At 40.7% G+C, this 16,984-nt stretch overlaps 1 protein-coding gene across 1 annotated transcript in view; it reads left to right on the top strand.

Moving 5' to 3' along the window:
• The window catches only part of akap9 (A kinase (PRKA) anchor protein 9), a gene marked incomplete at its 5' end in the record, with an annotated part of 59,187 nt that overhangs the window by 20,210 nt on the left and 21,993 nt on the right, over positions 1-16,984 (top strand). Inside the window, 14 exons of the mRNA XM_079231603.1 lie at positions 641-715; positions 1,956-2,094; positions 2,248-2,318; positions 2,446-2,563; positions 2,885-2,982; positions 3,697-3,802; positions 4,291-4,525; positions 5,894-5,945; positions 6,798-7,016; positions 7,485-7,766; positions 9,624-9,748; positions 10,016-10,200; positions 11,791-11,999; positions 16,589-16,751. Of these exons, the coding sequence (XP_079087729.1) occupies positions 641-715; positions 1,956-2,094; positions 2,248-2,318; positions 2,446-2,563; positions 2,885-2,982; positions 3,697-3,802; positions 4,291-4,525; positions 5,894-5,945; positions 6,798-7,016; positions 7,485-7,766; positions 9,624-9,748; positions 10,016-10,200; positions 11,791-11,999; positions 16,589-16,751 (2,077 nt within the window). The remainder of the gene's footprint in view (positions 1-640; positions 716-1,955; positions 2,095-2,247; positions 2,319-2,445; positions 2,564-2,884; positions 2,983-3,696; positions 3,803-4,290; positions 4,526-5,893; positions 5,946-6,797; positions 7,017-7,484; positions 7,767-9,623; positions 9,749-10,015; positions 10,201-11,790; positions 12,000-16,588; positions 16,752-16,984) is intronic.

The following is a 16,984-nucleotide window of genomic DNA, read 5'->3' as shown; positions in this document are numbered from 1 at the left end:
CATCTTGCAGGGAGTAAAGGGTTTGAGGTGAGAAGCCATTTTACCCCAGTCACTTCTGTGTCTGTCACTTCAAGCTGTGTCAATTATACCAGTCAAAAGATATTGTGCAGTGTCTGTCTGCCATTTCATATCTATGTTTCATTTCGTTTTTATTTTTTTTGATCACGTCCTGGGTTGGAACACAACATATGGTCCAGAATGACATGTTTAATGTATTTAAGTCTTTCAAGATAGTTGTAAAATGTGCCTGCCATGCTTAATGGCATGGGGAAATTACAATCAACAAAGGAACTTAAAGCAGTTTTTTATATTTTGTTTTATGAGGTTCAATCTTGTCAAACGCACAGATCAACTGTTATAAAATCTTAATAAACAACACTCGTTAAACTAAATTGAAATAAAGGCAAACTAGATGATGTTCAGAGTTCTTTTGTTGTAAATCATAGTGAATCATTCTAAGAAGAAGAATGTCTGCACTTAATTGAACAGATACTTTCTACTCCCCCTCAGGAAGTGATCGATCATGGCGCATCTTGTCTTTCTGTTCATCAATGTCATAGTGATCTGCTTTTGTTCGGGGGGTAATATGTGAGGCGGTTTCAAGTAAAGTACAATATTTGTCTTTTGCTTGCTTATTTAGGTGAGCAGACATGGGACGGATCACCACAAAGAGCCTGTCGTGTGTCGGGGAGCCGAGGGAGAGACGACTGAGCATGTAAATGTCACTTAAGCTCACATCCTGCCCTTTGCTTTTCAGTATTGCTTTGAAACATCATACATTGTGGTGTAAAGGTCTATAAATTGGTGCTCATACAGCTGAAACACAAGGCATGAACATATTCATAGTCCTGTCCTAAATAGCTTTTACTTAGATTTAACAATCTTGTAATTTCAGCCTTTTAACCTGTTGAATGGCACATGTTCATGATAAGCTGTGCGGTCATGAGATTTAAATTGTTCACGCCCCCAAAATGCTCTACAAGGTTTACCTGTTAGTGGACAAGTTTCATCGACCAAATTGTTACCCGAGAGTAAAAAGAAGAACATAAAGTCCTGCAGTTAGATATCTGTGAAGTTTGTTATATTGTTTGTTTATTGGTTGGTGTCAGTCGTGGTATTAAAGTTATCAGAGTGACAGAAATAAAGAAGGAATGATTCGACATAGATGCTCAAAACATCCGTCTCAAAGTCAGGGGTGGGCAAACTACTAAGTTTATTTTATTATATTTTAATTTGGTGACATACAGTATTAAAACTACAAATTTATTCAGATAGTAGGTGCTCTGTTTCTTAGTAAACCGAATAATCTTCATTTGATTCTGTTTTTGCTGTTGCTGTGCGAGCAGCAGCGGCACATCATAACACAGCTGCTGTGTGTTTGTGATGCTCATCTGCATGTTTCAAGCTGCAACATCTGAGCGGTTGCAGGTTTAAAAGGACTGTCCGCACTACGTGTGTAGTGCGGATGTTGAGATTGTATCATAACAAAGCGTTTTAAATGCAGCCTAATTATAATGTAGAGTGGGCTTTAAAACCCTTCTCACATCAAAGGTAAATGAATCACAATTTCATTTTTTTGTAACCCTAACAAATTTGTGCTAATGCATAATCAGAGAAAGAGCCCCGTCTGCCTTTTGTTCTGTTACAGACGTGATAATAGTCAACCTCTCATCCCGAACACAGATGGCTGCTGCACGCTCATAGAAATAATAGGATTGATGGAATGATGTTGTTTAATCATACTGTATATCTCCTCTAATTACCAAATGGATGTAGTATGCTGCACAATTAAATTTTTGATAAATTGGTGACATGTACCTTTTTTTTCTTTTTACAGTTTTCCAAACTATTCCAAATATATTAAGACAACACTCCCAATGTAAAGTCCCATTATCTATGTTCCCCTGTGGTTTAATCCATTGTTCTAATGCGGTGATATTTCTTCCCGTGGTTAGGGTGAGTGCCGGCTGCAGATGGAGGCCCAGCGCATCAGCCTGTCTCAGATCCACGCAGCCCAACTCGAGCTGCTGCAGGTGGACTCGGACGCCCGCGCACACACGCTGGAGCTGAAACTGCAGCACTGGAAAGATCATGGTGACCAGGGTGAGCATCGTCTCATTTATCATTCATGATGGATCAACACAGACAGTTGCTGTAACTAGCATTGTTTTTGTACCCTGTTTTTGCTTTGTGTGAAACATTTTAATTATTCAATTAATTACAATTTTCAATTATAATTTTTTTCAGATGAGCCAAAAATCTTCAAATACCAAAACATGTTACAAGCTGTGTCGGAAGAATGCAGTGAGATCATTCAGGTAATTACTGAAGACAAATTAATTTGGAAAACCTCACGTAAAGTGAGGTTTTCCGAATGAATTTTATTCATGTGTGTTGCCATGTTACCAAATCAATTCACCTTGTCTCGCTCCATTTTGTGCTCAGTGTTTTCAAAGGATGTTTGGTGAAGAGTTTTTGAGTGTTGCTGCAGAGGACCGGCTGCCCTCTTCAATAGAAAGACCAGACACTAGTGAATCCAGCTGCGTCATACTGGAGGCCAGAGGTAATTTGTCTCTCAAATAAACTGTAGAAGTATTACGAGAGTATATTTACACACATAACACATATTTCAAATGTAAGAAACACTGTCGGCAATTATTTAATTCCCATTGTGCCTACAGAGGGCTTTTAGATGACATATATTGTTTGCGATCAAATGTTTATTAAGATTAAAAAACAAAGTTGCAACCAATGGCACAACACATTTTGAATATTGAAACGATAACAAAAAATGTACATGCCAAGAAAAAAATATTTGTAATTGCTTCCATTAAAACCCTTACAACTTAATTTTAAAAAATCTAAATGATTTTCTCTCATCTAGAGCTCTACAGAGACCTTCAGCAGGTGAGGGAGAGGATTGAACAGGAACACCATCGACTGTCGCAGCTGCAGACTCTGCTGAGAGCTGATGGCAACAAGGTAAAAACACATTTGCTCAAGTGGCTCAATACCATAACATATGCTAATTTATTATATATTTTCTTTCTTTCTTTTTTTCGCAAAAAAAGGAGCAGCTCAGAGCTGGAAGAAGTAATACAATAATGTTGGATTGTAACAAAGGTTAATTTGAAAAACACAAATTACCAGTACATCTTGCAAAACACAAAACAATGTCTGTATATGTATGAAGTTTAATTGGCAGTGAGATTTAAAACAGCAGTTTGATGTGCATGCAATGTTACCTGTATTGTGCTGTATTAAGCATGTCGTACGAGATTGGCATACAGTTTGAGGAATAGAGAGGATAACAACACAATCAGAGGCAAACTAACAGTGGTTCGCAACCTTTTGTAGGTGATGTACCCCTGTGAAATATATTTTTCAGCCGAGTACCCCCTGACCAGTGCAAAGCATTTTTGGTTGAAAAAAGATGTAATTCACAGCGATGTGCCAAGAGTCTGTTTAATATATATATTATTTCATATAGAATATGTACAATTTAGTTTAACTTACACTTATATTTTATTGAATATTTATTAAATAACTATTTCAAAGGTTTTTTAAATGGATGCTCACTTTAAATATATATTTAAAAAAATCTTGCGTACCCCCTGGAGTGCCTTCATGTAACCTCAGTGGTACACGTATCCCCATTTGAGAACCACTGAACTAACACATCTGTTGGTCTCCTAGATGACGGAGCTGCAGGTGGCATACGATGAACTGAAGAGCAGCAGTGAGAAGGAGGTCTCCGACCTGCGTGTGCTCGTTTCTAGCTCAAGCCCCTCTACAAGTAAAGGTAAATGTAACGTTATCCTCTTTTGCAGAAAAGGAAAAGCTAGCAGGTCAATCACTAATGTCTGGTCTCTGAGTCCAAACACATCTTTACCTCTGTGTTCAGCAGCAAACAGAAAATAAACACTCGCTACTTTGATTATATTTTATATATATATATATATATATATATATATATATATATATTGTGTGTGTGTGTATATATAATGTAATATGTTTATCTGTAGACTACAAGCATATGCCAACTTGCTCTTCCTTTTCTTTCAAAAGGGGTTTGCTAATGTATTTTATGTGTTATGCCCTGTTGTTTTCTGTGATGTGTTTCTTTCACCTTCCTCTGATCTTTCAGGTCTTACTAGATGCTCTTATCTTTTACTGCAGTGACAGGTTTCTCCCAGTAGGAACATTACAGTTTCATGTAATTGATTCTAACCTCCTAACGCTATCCAGCTATGTGTGTTGAATTTCTCATTCCCCTTCTCTGTCGGTTAGATCTGGAGGAGCGGGCTGGCGCACCATCGACCTCCCTCACCAAGGAGCTACAGAAGCTGAAGGCGGAGGAGCAGGAGAAGCAGCTCCAGCTGAAGGAGAGTCACAGACAAGAGATGGAGCGTCTGCGAGCTCACTACCAGCAGCAGGCCACAGAGAGTGAGGAGCGATACGCCACCGAGCTCTTCATGCTGCAGCAGCGACTGCAGGAGGTTGCAAGTACTCGGACCCACGACAGGTGACGACGCCGTGACTACACAATGACATTAATCTTTCCACATATGGGATCGATTTGTATGCATTTAGGTTACGGCAATGGGAAATTTACAGCAGGATCTCCTTAGGTAAATAGTGATAAGTGCAAAATACAATTTAACCACAGGAAACTCATAGGATGACATTTAGATACACCATTGTTTTGTTTAATGGGACAGAATATATTTTTTAAAATGGTACTGAAACAGTAAGTAGGATAATTGGTTTGACTTTATCGTTACTGTGAAAAATTTGTATTAAAACTGTTTCAAACATTCAGTATTTATACTTCTTTGATTTTGACAACGTAACTTCAAATGCTGTCTAATTAGTTGCTGCTGTTGTTGTTGAGCACTATCACTGGAGTCACACAGCCTCCCACTGTTCAACTGCTTCCCGCACACATCACCTATGCTCATCGTTTCCCTCCACTTGATTGATTAAAGTACACATGAGAGAGAACAGCAGACTAACTTTGACTAGAGGCTGGTATGCACACCCGCTGTAGCATGTGGAAGCTCCCTGACCCAGTTCAGTTGAAAACAAAGCATCAACTGATGAAATATTCACGTTATTCATGCACGTTATTTGTTCGCCCACTAACCTAAAAGGTATCGTCTCCAGGCGGCTTACCGTGCGATGTGCTGTGTAGAAAACAAGATGAATATGACCTTTTAAGAATGCACTCATTATGTTGATTTATATGAGGTTGCTGAACGACTCCAGGTCTCTAAAATACAACTTTAATCAATTTGGAGATGCCCCATATCTATGTTATGTTTATGTACATACATGTACTATAACTTTAGTTTTCCAAAACCAAACTATATGACTGTGGGTGAGCTCCTTCACAGCGTCCTTCTGTTTCTATGAAACCTGAGGTGATGCTGCTCTCCACTGTTTGATATAGTAAATGTGATCACTGGATTGGTATATAATAATCATTAGTCAGCCCAATTTAGTTTGTCTTTATACTTGTGCAATCTATGTTTTTAGTAATGTAATATTGTCTTATTGGCATTGTTTTGTTATATTATCCTTGAGGATGGCTGGTCAAATGTCTGTCACACTTTCATACTTTGCATCCAAAAAGCACGTAAACTGAGCTGAGCTAGTTTGAAGGTGTGGTAGGACACTCACCTTCAACATATTGTTGTCTATTGCAGAATAGTATGCAATAAAGGTTAATGTTTTAAGAAACAGGAGCACCAGTAACTGCTTTATGGTCCTTACTGGAACATTTGAAGAATTTACACTTTACTTACTAATTACAGGAAAGACGAGAAAAACTGTTAAATTTATTTGATGTTGTCGATTTTTGACTTCTCGTTTTCTCTTTCTGGCTATCCAGTGCTCCAGAGTCCAGCTGTGAGCGGATGGAGGAGGATGCAGAGGAGCTTAAGGTCTGGCTGCTACATTGTGTCCTCATCTAAATCTTCTATGTCGCACGCATCCCATCTTACTACGTGCTGATACGTGTACAGGCGTTAAGGCGCTGTGACAGTAGGGGGGGTGGGATGGGGCAGTTGCAGCCTTTAGGCTAAAACGTGCCCTGAATTCTCTAGCTTTGCTTCGGAAGCAGCGTCATGAACGGTCCTATATAAACGATTTTAAAAGGGTTGGGCATAATCTGCCGCTTTAGTGTGTTACTCTAGAACCAAGCCGACGTACTCGGCTGCATGAATGCAGGACTCTGCCTCGCGTGAATGAGCTGCACTCCGTTGGAGCCGTCTCTCACTCGCGTCACTCCAACTTTGCTTTCCCTTCCCTCCAACCACAAAGTTTCCACAGCTCGCGTGTCTGTGCTGAGGTCGGAGTGGAAGATAGAGTAAAGGATTGACGGAAGCACAGGAAGAGCCACAACGGGGGAGAGACTGAAAGAAACTGGGCACGATGCTCTTCTTTGAATGTCTTTAAGACATTTGGATTGGAAATGTTTGGCTTGAGGCGAGTGGTACTGAAGAAGCGGAATTACTGAAAGGGATTCATCACAAGACAGGGTGGTATTGTCTTTGGGGGAAATGTAGCTGTAATGCAAGTCATCTCTTTATCATCCTGCGGGGTGCAGGGAACAAAACAGTGTATTAATGGTGGTTAAAGAGCGGGTGGGCTCTGGCTACAGTAAAGTGAGGTTTATTTCAGGATCAGCCTCGAGGAACTTTTATTTCAACACACTACAGCTGTTGTGATCTGCCACATTAGTTTACATTTTTTAACTTATACTTTTCCCTTTCTGCTTTCCGCCCTCTTTGCAGGTGCTGGGTGAGGAGGAGCTGTCAGAGGGAGGTGGCGAGTTGCGCTGGCCCGGCAGGTCTGCAGGCCTGAAAGGCCAGGAAGAGGGAGGAGAGAGGAGAGGGCAGGATCTCAACGGCATTAACGGAGCGAGAAGCTCCAGCGAGAGCCTCGGGGCAGCTGGGCAGGCTGGGCTGGAAGACAAGCAACACTGGGAGAGAGTGGAGGAGGAAGTTGCCAAGGTAGGTGGCCATGTATTTATTCTTACTGCAGTCTTGTCTAGTCAGTCAACTGGTAATGGATAAATTGCCTTAAGAGATGTGATGACACAGTTGAAGTTGTATTAATAGTCAATTAATTAACATTTGATTAATCATTCCCAAACTCAACTGGCTAATCTCGCTTCTTAGATTTGAATATTTGCTGTTTATCCTTTTTAACTGAATATCTTTGGGTTGTTGACTGCAGGTTGGACAGATCAAGACATTTAAAAAAAATATCATCTGAGCTCACTTTTATGTGATGTTTTGATGTCTTTTAGACAAAACAATTGATAATCATCATTAGGTGCAGCCCCAGATACAGTGCGTTCATTGTTATTCTGTAAAGTCTTATCCCAGAAATGTTAATCACATTGTATCAGCACTACTTACCGTAGTCTGATTCTCAATATCCTGAGACGTTGTGCTTGTGTCCATATTCTCTGACAGGCCATAGTTCAGATGTCTGTGGAGTTCGCACAGCAGATTGAGTTGGCTCGAATCAACAAGCACGCCTGCCAGAGGACCGCCGCCATGCAGACCCGGTCCGATAAAGAGGAGGTGGAGGAGAGGGAGAGCGTGGAGCGGATGACTCCCAGAGCTCCTCTCACCCCGGGCGCCTCGCTGGAGGAAGTGGAGAAGGAGAGACTGGAGAGGGAGCTGGAGGAGAGGAACGCCGAGATCCTAAAGTTAAAAGAGGAGCTGCAGAAAACCGAATCAAGACCTGAGCAGGTCGGTGTCATTGAGCTGTCGAGACGAAACGTGTTGATTTCACTTTCACCACATCACACATTTCAGAATTAAGTTTCAGATACACTTTGTCGCAATGCAGGTGTTGCATCGATTCCCACCATTGATTATTAGTGAATGCGTTTTTACTAAAATGACCGAAGGTTGCGATGAATATTTTTTTTAAATACTATAAATAATTATGTAGTTTTATCATGTTGTGTTTGAGGTGTAATCATTATTCATAACATCATTACATGATTATTTTAGTATTAATCCACTGAGGTTTAGAGGATGTGCACACAAATATTCTAGCCTCCTTTAGTTGTTTACCTAGTATTTCAAATGCATGTACTGCATATCTTTCATCTGAACCCTTTATTTCAAAAGCGAGGAACACAATGTGGATGCACACACACTTTCTCTTCTTTTTAAAAAGAGTACAGCATCCTAATTATCTTACTTACTTATCACAGTTGTGATGTATTACTGATGTAAGAAACCAACTAGCATTGACATTTTCTTTTCAATAATCATAAACAACCAAAATCCATATCAAAACTATTGTGAGAGACTGAAAAACTATTAATGATTTCACAGGAAGTATATTTATCGTACATACTTTCTCTTCTATCTACGCTGCATGCACTGGTTTCCTCATGATGATTTGGGGTTATTGTTCTGCCTTGCAGAGCTAATCCCAGGACCTGCCAGCTTTCACTAACCATTTATTGCATGATTAAGCTTTAAGTGTGTGTTCGCAGTGGCTGTCAGGTTCAGTGTTCTTTGTGAAATTAATTGCTCCAACACAGCGAATCAGTAAAGATAATTTAGTAAAAGAAAGTTCTTAAACTTCAGTAATTTGATGAGTTATGAGTGAATGCCTGTACTTTCCCTGAAAACTCAGTTGAGATGTTTGCATGCATTATGTTATTCTCGCCTATATTCTGCTAAATTATCTAAATTCTGTTGAGAATTTCATCAAGGTGAACTTTGTTGAGCAGGTTACGATTTAACATTTAAAAAAATTCTTGAGTTTAAAAAACAAGCTAAGTGGAGAGATTACAAATTATGAAACAATTCTTTTTTTGTTTTTCCTAAGCTAATATTACAGAGCCAAAAAGACTTATTTGGTTCTCAATAACTTCATTCAAACTGTAATACCAGTTCATGCTACTTTAAATCGGTTAAAATGCATGAAAGAAATATATTGGCATGTAAATAAATGTATGTACATTTTGATTGACAAAACATGAGGAACATCTTTCATTACAATAGAAACCACTGATGCATTACTTCACAATGTGGAGTCAAAAATGTGAACCGTTGTACCGTATGTTGTCTGTTACTCCGGAAACTTTAAAGCGTGCTCTCATCTGTCTAAAGAAGAGACTGAGGTCAGTGAGGTCAGTGCTGCGCTCACTCATCAGCAGTGGCATAGATTCTGGGAGTGAAGTGGCTGGAGAAGCAGAGCTGCATTTCTGCTGTTCCTTCAGAAGATGGCGCTATTGGCTCTGCAAGTCACTGTGCCTCAGGTGCACCTGTTGCCATAGCAGCACAAAGATAGTAGTGTTTCTCTCGGCCCTAAGCGAGTTATAAGTGCGTCTTTGTGTGTGTGTGTGTGTGTGTGTGTGTGTGTGTGTGTGTGTGTGTGTGTGTGTGTGTGTGTGTGTGTGTGTGTTTGTGTGTGTGCGTCTGTGTGCTCGTTAAAGGGCAGCGTGTCTATGTGGCCAATTTGAATGCACTTTTACATACAGCCACCCTGCTGCTTGTCGTGCAGAGTTTTTAGGAGTCTTTTTATCCAACTGCAACTTTGCCATGACGGGGCTTCTGTCTGTGTTCTCCCTCCTGCCTGTCCAGGCCTTAAAGAAGAGAGAGGAGCTTGAGGAAGGGGAAGACCCAGGCGGGCCAGGAGTGAAGCAGACTGGTGGAGGCAAACTGTCATCAGAGGATGATGGAGAGTTCTCCGATGAGGACACTGAAAGGTAGTGACAGAAACTACATTCATGCTGTTCTCTACTAATGAATCTTTGAGAGCATTCTGAATTTCTTAAACTACCTTTTGAGTTGGTCCTTTATGATAACCTGTTTTTTTAGTGCTGTAGATAAATTAGAGAAGATGTATATTGATTAAAGCCTAAATAGACTACATTTTGGTTTGTGATCAAGCCTTTCTTTTAGCCAACTGACATTTTGTTTTTCAATAACGTCACAGCGGTTGTTTTTAACATAATTGTTTTTGCTGCTTTCAGAAATGTCTTGCGTAAAGCAAACGAGAAACTCAGTCAGGTGCTGGTTGACGTCCTGAAGACCACAGCAGCAGCGGAGGAAACTATGGGCCTCCACATGCAGAGCCTGCGCGATGCTTCCAGCGGAGGGCAGCAGGCTGCACCGCCCGACTCCACCACGCAGACGGCAGCCAGACCTTATGCAGCAGGTAAGTCACATCAGGTCTCGGTAAAAGATTGGAGTTTAGACAAAAGGTTCAAAAGCCCATCCACCCAAATATGTTGGTATTTAGCTGGAGGTGAGATTTGTAGTTTAGTGAACAAAGAAGAAAGAGACATCAGAAACAGACTATAAAACTCACTTCACAACACTCCAGTATTTACTTTAAAAAACACGTTTCTGATCTTGTATCATTGGAGCTGCATTAGCATTGGGGTCATTGTTAGACTGGTATCTAACATTCTTGAATCAGATTGCATTTACGAAGTGTGCATTTAAAAAAAACATTTATTAGAGTTTTTAAATCTTTTAATTGGACTTCAACACTTCCCGGGTGTTGCTGGCATTCATGTCTGCAATTTAATGACTTCTTCTGTTTCTGATGTAGTCTGTTGTGATGGAGAAATGCTGCACCATGGCTACAAAATGCTTCTGCATGAACAAAGAGTAGATCCTCCTCTTCTTTCTTTTTTATGAAAAAAAGAAAAAGACACCATCAGTTAGTTTATGTATGCAAGGGTTAAGTTGTAATACACACATTCAGGGATAAAATGCAAATAATATCTTGGACAGTTAGTCCTGTGAGTCAGAAAGATATCCGATTTGCCTGCTGTCTGAATGGTTCTGCATAACTGAAGGTGGTGACTCCATGGGAGCCAATGACAACAAAGTCTCATGTCAACAGGCCAATCCTAATATTTACTGTAGCTAGATAGGTGGGTTAGGTAGATGCAACACTTTAGTGCTTGTTTGTTTCAGGATTTCCTAAAATATGTCATGTCATTGTATTGGTTGCGTATGACTTATTGGGTTTGACCATAGACCTGTTGAAATATTAAACATTGTGACCATTATTGTGAAGTCAAATCCCTAAGATTCTAATGAATATAATGAATAATAACCAGGGACTTTCATAATGCTGTCATCATAATAACTTTAATCTGCCTCTATGCTTTAAAAGAGCTGCTGCTATCTTGGTGTGTTGTTTCTATATGAAATAATGTAAAAACAATGAAAAGTTTGAGCCATATTGTGCTACTGTCATTAAATTCTCTGAGAATGTGAACGCAGGTTTTTCAGAGTGGACTCACTAAATGCAGAATACGTCCTGCAGTTTAAAGGCGCAGTCATGTGAGCGTAGTGTTCTCTTTTGAACCGGATGATGAATGCGCCTGAACACTTATTATGGTTATATATTTAGCACTGCTTTGCATCCTGTTCTGTTATGAATATAAACTGCACGTTTAGTATTATGTTTTTTAAAGGTTGCACTTGTCCTGCACCAAGCCGTACACCGTTTATTTTCGTCACACAAGCGTAAAATGGTTTTAAGAAGCTAATTACTTACTGTTTCTGCTGAATTTGATGTTTTTTGATTGTGCTGATTATTTTCTTAGTGTCTTGGTTTATTTATCTAAAGTTGGAGTAGTTAAAAAAAACATCTGTAAGCATCTCAAAGAAGCTGTGATAGACCTATTAGTCAGAACGCAGTGCGTGAACTTTAAATCTGTTGACAATGTAGGTTGCATCAGCTTCGTGTGTGATGTGTGTCTGATCTCTGTTCCTCTGGTCGTACCAGGTCCCTCTGCAGAAGGTTTCCAGGGCAGCGAGACCGCCGGGTTGACGGAGGCTGACGAGGGTCTGGAGGTGTCTCAGCAGATGATGGAAAGGTTGCTGCTGGGGGCGGGAACACAGCTGGAGAACGAGGAGTACCTGATGGGAATCAGCTGCCGGCTCCAAACGGCTCTGGAGAAGATGTTGATGGCCATCACAGACACCACCAACCAGGTACAAACCTTCGTCTCGTGGGATCAGTGTGCTGTTCTCTGCTCATATTCAGAGCATTGCTCTGCAAACTGACTTTATTTTCTTGTCTGACAGCGCATGGCACTTTCTGCTCACTAAGAAACTGTTATAGTGTTTAATCGACTGCATTGTGTTTTTGTACGGTTCATAGTGGGCTGCGTAGTTTTTTGAAAATGTTACTTTGGAGTTTCTGGACCAAAACAATACTTTTAGTTTGCTCAACAGAAATGTTTTTAATTGATCATAACCAATATGATGAACTGCTTAATGCATCAATGTTAAAGGAATAGGAATGACTTTCTTGCTGAGACTAAAATGAGACGATAACATCTGTGGAGCTCACCATGTTTTTATCTCGTTAATAAATCCAAACACAAACCAACATGTAGAAACAATAATTCATAGTTTAACAGGGTTTTAAGTGCTGGGACCAGTTGACAGGCAGCCAGCAGTATCAATCGAACTCTCAGCAAGAATGCAAATATGCATGTTTCTCAAAATGCAAACTATGTATAGTATCGTAGTTTTAAGTCCTTTTGTCAAGTGAAATGCTCCTGTCATGAGCGCTCCTGTGTTTGTGCAGAACGCTCTAGTGACACATTTGGGCATTGACAAAACATGTAAATGGCTACACTCGACACTGTTAACCCCTTCTGTAGTTTTCTACGCCTGTTCATGGAGGCATAATGGAGATGAGACTGCAGAATGTGGCCGGCTACAAAGTTGGCCGGTCTAGAATTCACACACAAAAGAGCCGCCTCATTCCCAGCGGTTGCCTATAGACACGAGCTGTATTTACATGGAGCTTTTGTGTGGTCGATCAGCCTATCATCGTCAGCGTTGCACAGAGCAACTCCACCCCCCCTCAGGCTGTCCATGTAGAGCGCCCACTGTGTCCAGTGTCCGCCCACAGAGACGTGGCCAGTTTAACTGGGCCATTGAATGTATTACTGTAACTGACTGCACAGCACATCTTCCCGTTGGCTGAAATTCATGCATTACTCACGCTGAGATGGGTTTTTATCTTGCCGATCTAAAAATAGCTTTAAAGAAATCACAGGCCGAGCATCACTGTTGTTCCAGCATCCATCTGCAGTGCAGAGTGACTGTTGGTTGAACAATATCTATTGAATAGTTTGGCTGTTTTTAAAGGCTACTGATGATAATAACATAATACATGTATTACATTTTGATTAATGATTAATCATTAATCAAAATTGAAAAGCTTCAAAAATCGAAATATATAATGTGTTGTTCCGAACATTTTATATTTTATTGAGTCAAGAAAATATTCAAAGATCTAATGTTAATTGCTGCCCCATTAAAAGCCCACTGTAAATTTCATAAGCATCTTACATTTCCAAGTACACACCATTAACAGCACAATAAACTTGTAATCAACAAAGCCTCTTAATGGTTTGTTCAATGCTTTCCCTGCTGCTATTGATCTGATCTACATTACTCTTCTCTGAGTGGAGCTGGAGCGCCACGTCTTTGCGGAGAAGCAGCGTCTTGAACAAAGATTTATTCAACAAGCCGGTCGGGAATGTGAAGTATCTTTTGTTCAATGGACGCTGTAAATTATTCTCCTGTTGAAGGTGTTCGCTCACTCATTACTTATTCCCATTATCTGCCAGTGAGACGTGGAAATAGTTTGTGTGCAATCAGTATGACTGTTGACATGCCAAACAGAGACAGTGGCTGGGACCAGGAGGCAGCATGTCAGAACACCGTAATTGCTTCTTTCTGCGTCTACATAGGAATTTAATCCAGTTTGACAACTTTTTGTGTAAAGGGCGTATGTGGTCTGCTGGTTATTTGTGTGTGTATGGAGAGAGCCTGTGATCTATTTGCAAATCTACCTGGCTCACCAGCTCTAATTACTGAAGCCACACCTGCTTCCCTCCCACTTTTCTGAACAGTTTCCTGTTGTGTGGGATCAATGTAGGAAGTGGAAGAACAATCCTTCTCTCTTGAGAGGTGAAAACAGCCCTGAAAGTCTGGAATTTGAATGAATTTTTTAAAGCACGTGTGTAGACGGAGGCAAAGTGAGTGTAAAGGAGTGACGCTAGCCTGCCTGGGGTAAGAAGAGCTCGCCTGACAGGAGAGAGATCCGGCTTCAGTGAGTAATAATATAGTCTGAGCAGGGGAGCATGCGTGGAGAGGGAATGACCGCAATCCTAGAAGGAAGTAAGAAGGAAAGCGTGAAAGACTTGAGACCCAAGCGCTGTCATTCCAACCTCGGCAGGCTGCCGCTCGGACTAAACAATTAAAAGGGGCCCCTGGGAGGCTTCCCTGCAGGTCGGGGTTGCTACGGCGTCATAGTATTGTTAATGGATCTCCAGAGAGAGAGGGAGGGAGAGAGGAGAGCAAACCGGAGCAGGCGTTGGGGGTGTAAGCTTTACTGAGCGGCATGATATGGTTTCACTCTGAAGAAAGAAGGTCAGAGACAACAGCAAGAGAGGGTCGGAGATCATCAAAGACGACACGGAGAGAAGAAATGCTTTCCTTTGTGATTACAAACCTCCTGCGGCCGTGTTCAGGAATGTCTTTAAAGCTGTCGGACCGAGATGTGGCTTCCACCTGCTGTCGAGGATGACACTTTTTGTTTTGTTGGTAGGATCATGAAAATTCACACCGTTGCCGGATGACTATCTCTCTTCAATATTTACCCTGGACTTGTTCTATCTCCACCAGGCAGCATGTGATTGAGAGGACGTGAATGCCACCCTCTCAAATTGTTGTTTACTCTTCCTGTGTGTTTGTGGAAAACACACAGAAACTGTTGCTTGGAGCTATCCACAACGCTCATTGCTTAATTTCCCACTGGACTCTCATTTGTGGCTGCACAGCTCAGCCCGGCAGATCATGTCAAATGGAAACCTTATTTGATAACTCCAGAAAATTAGCTCCAACATAACAAATTGAGGTTGGAAGTTCTCCCTTTATTCATTCATTTATCTTTTACCATGGATTCGTACCGCTCTTACTGGAACTCAGGCATGCAGAGCAAGACGTGGGTGGAAGGGGAGGACCAGGACGTGTACGAGGTGGAATCTCGTGTACCCCTTCCCCGACCTTTCCCACTATGCAGCACCTTGAATGAAAGAAATGCTGTGGTGGTACATACGCAAATCTCTCATATCAATCACCGGCATAATGGTCACCTCCTTAAAGTCATCTCCAAAATCTCCCTGCCCACTCCTCCGTATACAGTAAGTTTCTTATTTCCACCGCCTGTTTTAGTTTGTTCATGTGATGAAAGTTAAATGCCACTCCATTGTAGCAGCACATCAGCTCTTTCTGTGCCGCTTTATGAAGCAGTAAGTGAAGGATTATTACCTCTAGCGGTCAGGGTCACGTCACCACTTCCTGGTTCTCATAGTTATACAATAAGACCTTTGCTCGGATAGATAGGCTGTATGGAAAGTATCTGTGGGATGAATGTGAGCGTGCTGACGGGTTATTGCTCGATGATTTCATAGCTGTAACACACAGAAAAGCTGCCTTCTGTCACCTGACCCGAAGGTCAATAAACGATTGTGATATCATTTTCTCAGTGCGTTTCTGTTACATCTGCACATAACCTCATTCTGTTATTGACTTTTGTACAAGTTTCACTTTAGTCTCAGGCCTGTGCACTTATGTTGCAGTCTGTCTGCACACGATGCATGAAGAACATGACCTGTGCTGTCAAATAATTTCTATAAAGTAGTTGTTTATTCTTAAATGTGACGTCCAAATGCTTTTCTAATTAAGTTTAAAATATAGCTTGATATAGCAATTAGCTTTTAGATGAATCATACTGGTGTTATACTTAAATGTAGCTCATGTATTTAAGTAGACAAAATGTGTTTTTCAAATGCACAGGAATAGGTTGAATATATATATATATATATATATATATATATATATATATATATATTTTTTTTTTTTTACATATTTTGTTATTGTAAATGTATGTTATGGGTAAAATAATCAAATGAGCATCGAGAGCTATGAACTGTGGTCCAGTGTTATGAATTACAGTACATGAGACTGAACATTTTATATGTAGAAAACAATCATTTCAGAAACTTTATTTGTTTGATTTTCAATTTCAATTTTCAACACTATGATTCTGGCTGAAAATGGTGAGTGAATGAAATCATGGCCCAGCTCCATTGCCAAATCTTTACATTTATGGGGATCACGATTTTAAATAACTTCCATTCAGCTGAGGGACGTTTTAAATGCCAATTTATAAAATATTGGTCAAAGGCTGGGAGATCCTGACTTTTAGTTCTTAGTGTTTGTCAAGCAAAAATACCAGATCCCTTACTTCCCATAAAGCAGTCTTTCATTCGATCCTCCAATTTGTACCACTGGATTTTGATGATGGCATAATCAACCACTAAAAGCATAAAACAGCTGTTTTTATTGGCTGAGTGGTTGTCTTGCAACAACAAGTAAATTGATCTTCATATGTAAAATTGCACCTTTTTTGGGTCAAACGATTCCTTGACCATGTTGGTTCTTCTCAGCTCATTCAATGCAGTCCTAACTCTTCTTCTCTCCTCTTCCCCTCTCAGCTTGAACATGCCCGGCTGACCCAGACGGAGCTGATGCGGGAGTCCTTCCGCCACAACCAGGAGATGAGCGAGCTGGTGCTCAAGCAGGAGGAGCTGCAGGAGAGGTTGTCGGAGGAGGCCCAGGCACGCGAGCAGCTGGCTCTGGAACTTCACCACGCTGAGGGTGAGTTTCTCTGATGACAAAGCTTTTTTAGGAATCAACACTCAATAAATACGAGTTTATCTGAGGTATACCTCAGTGATGACAGTTGTGCTCAAACGTCTTAAAGCCATCTTCTTCAATGCAGCCTCCTTATAGAAGAAATGCAGTGCTCGCTGTTTCCTGTGGACTCTTAATTGATGACGTGACAATGTGTGTCTGTATGTCAGAATGATTACAGAAAACAGAAAGCATGA

Source organism: Taurulus bubalis (genome assembly GCF_910589615.1).
Source record: "Taurulus bubalis genome assembly, chromosome: 16".
NCBI lineage: Eukaryota > Metazoa > Chordata > Actinopteri > Perciformes > Cottidae > Taurulus > Taurulus bubalis.
Note: the sequence above shows the minus strand (reverse complement) of the source record. Positions and strands in the feature narration are given on the sequence as shown.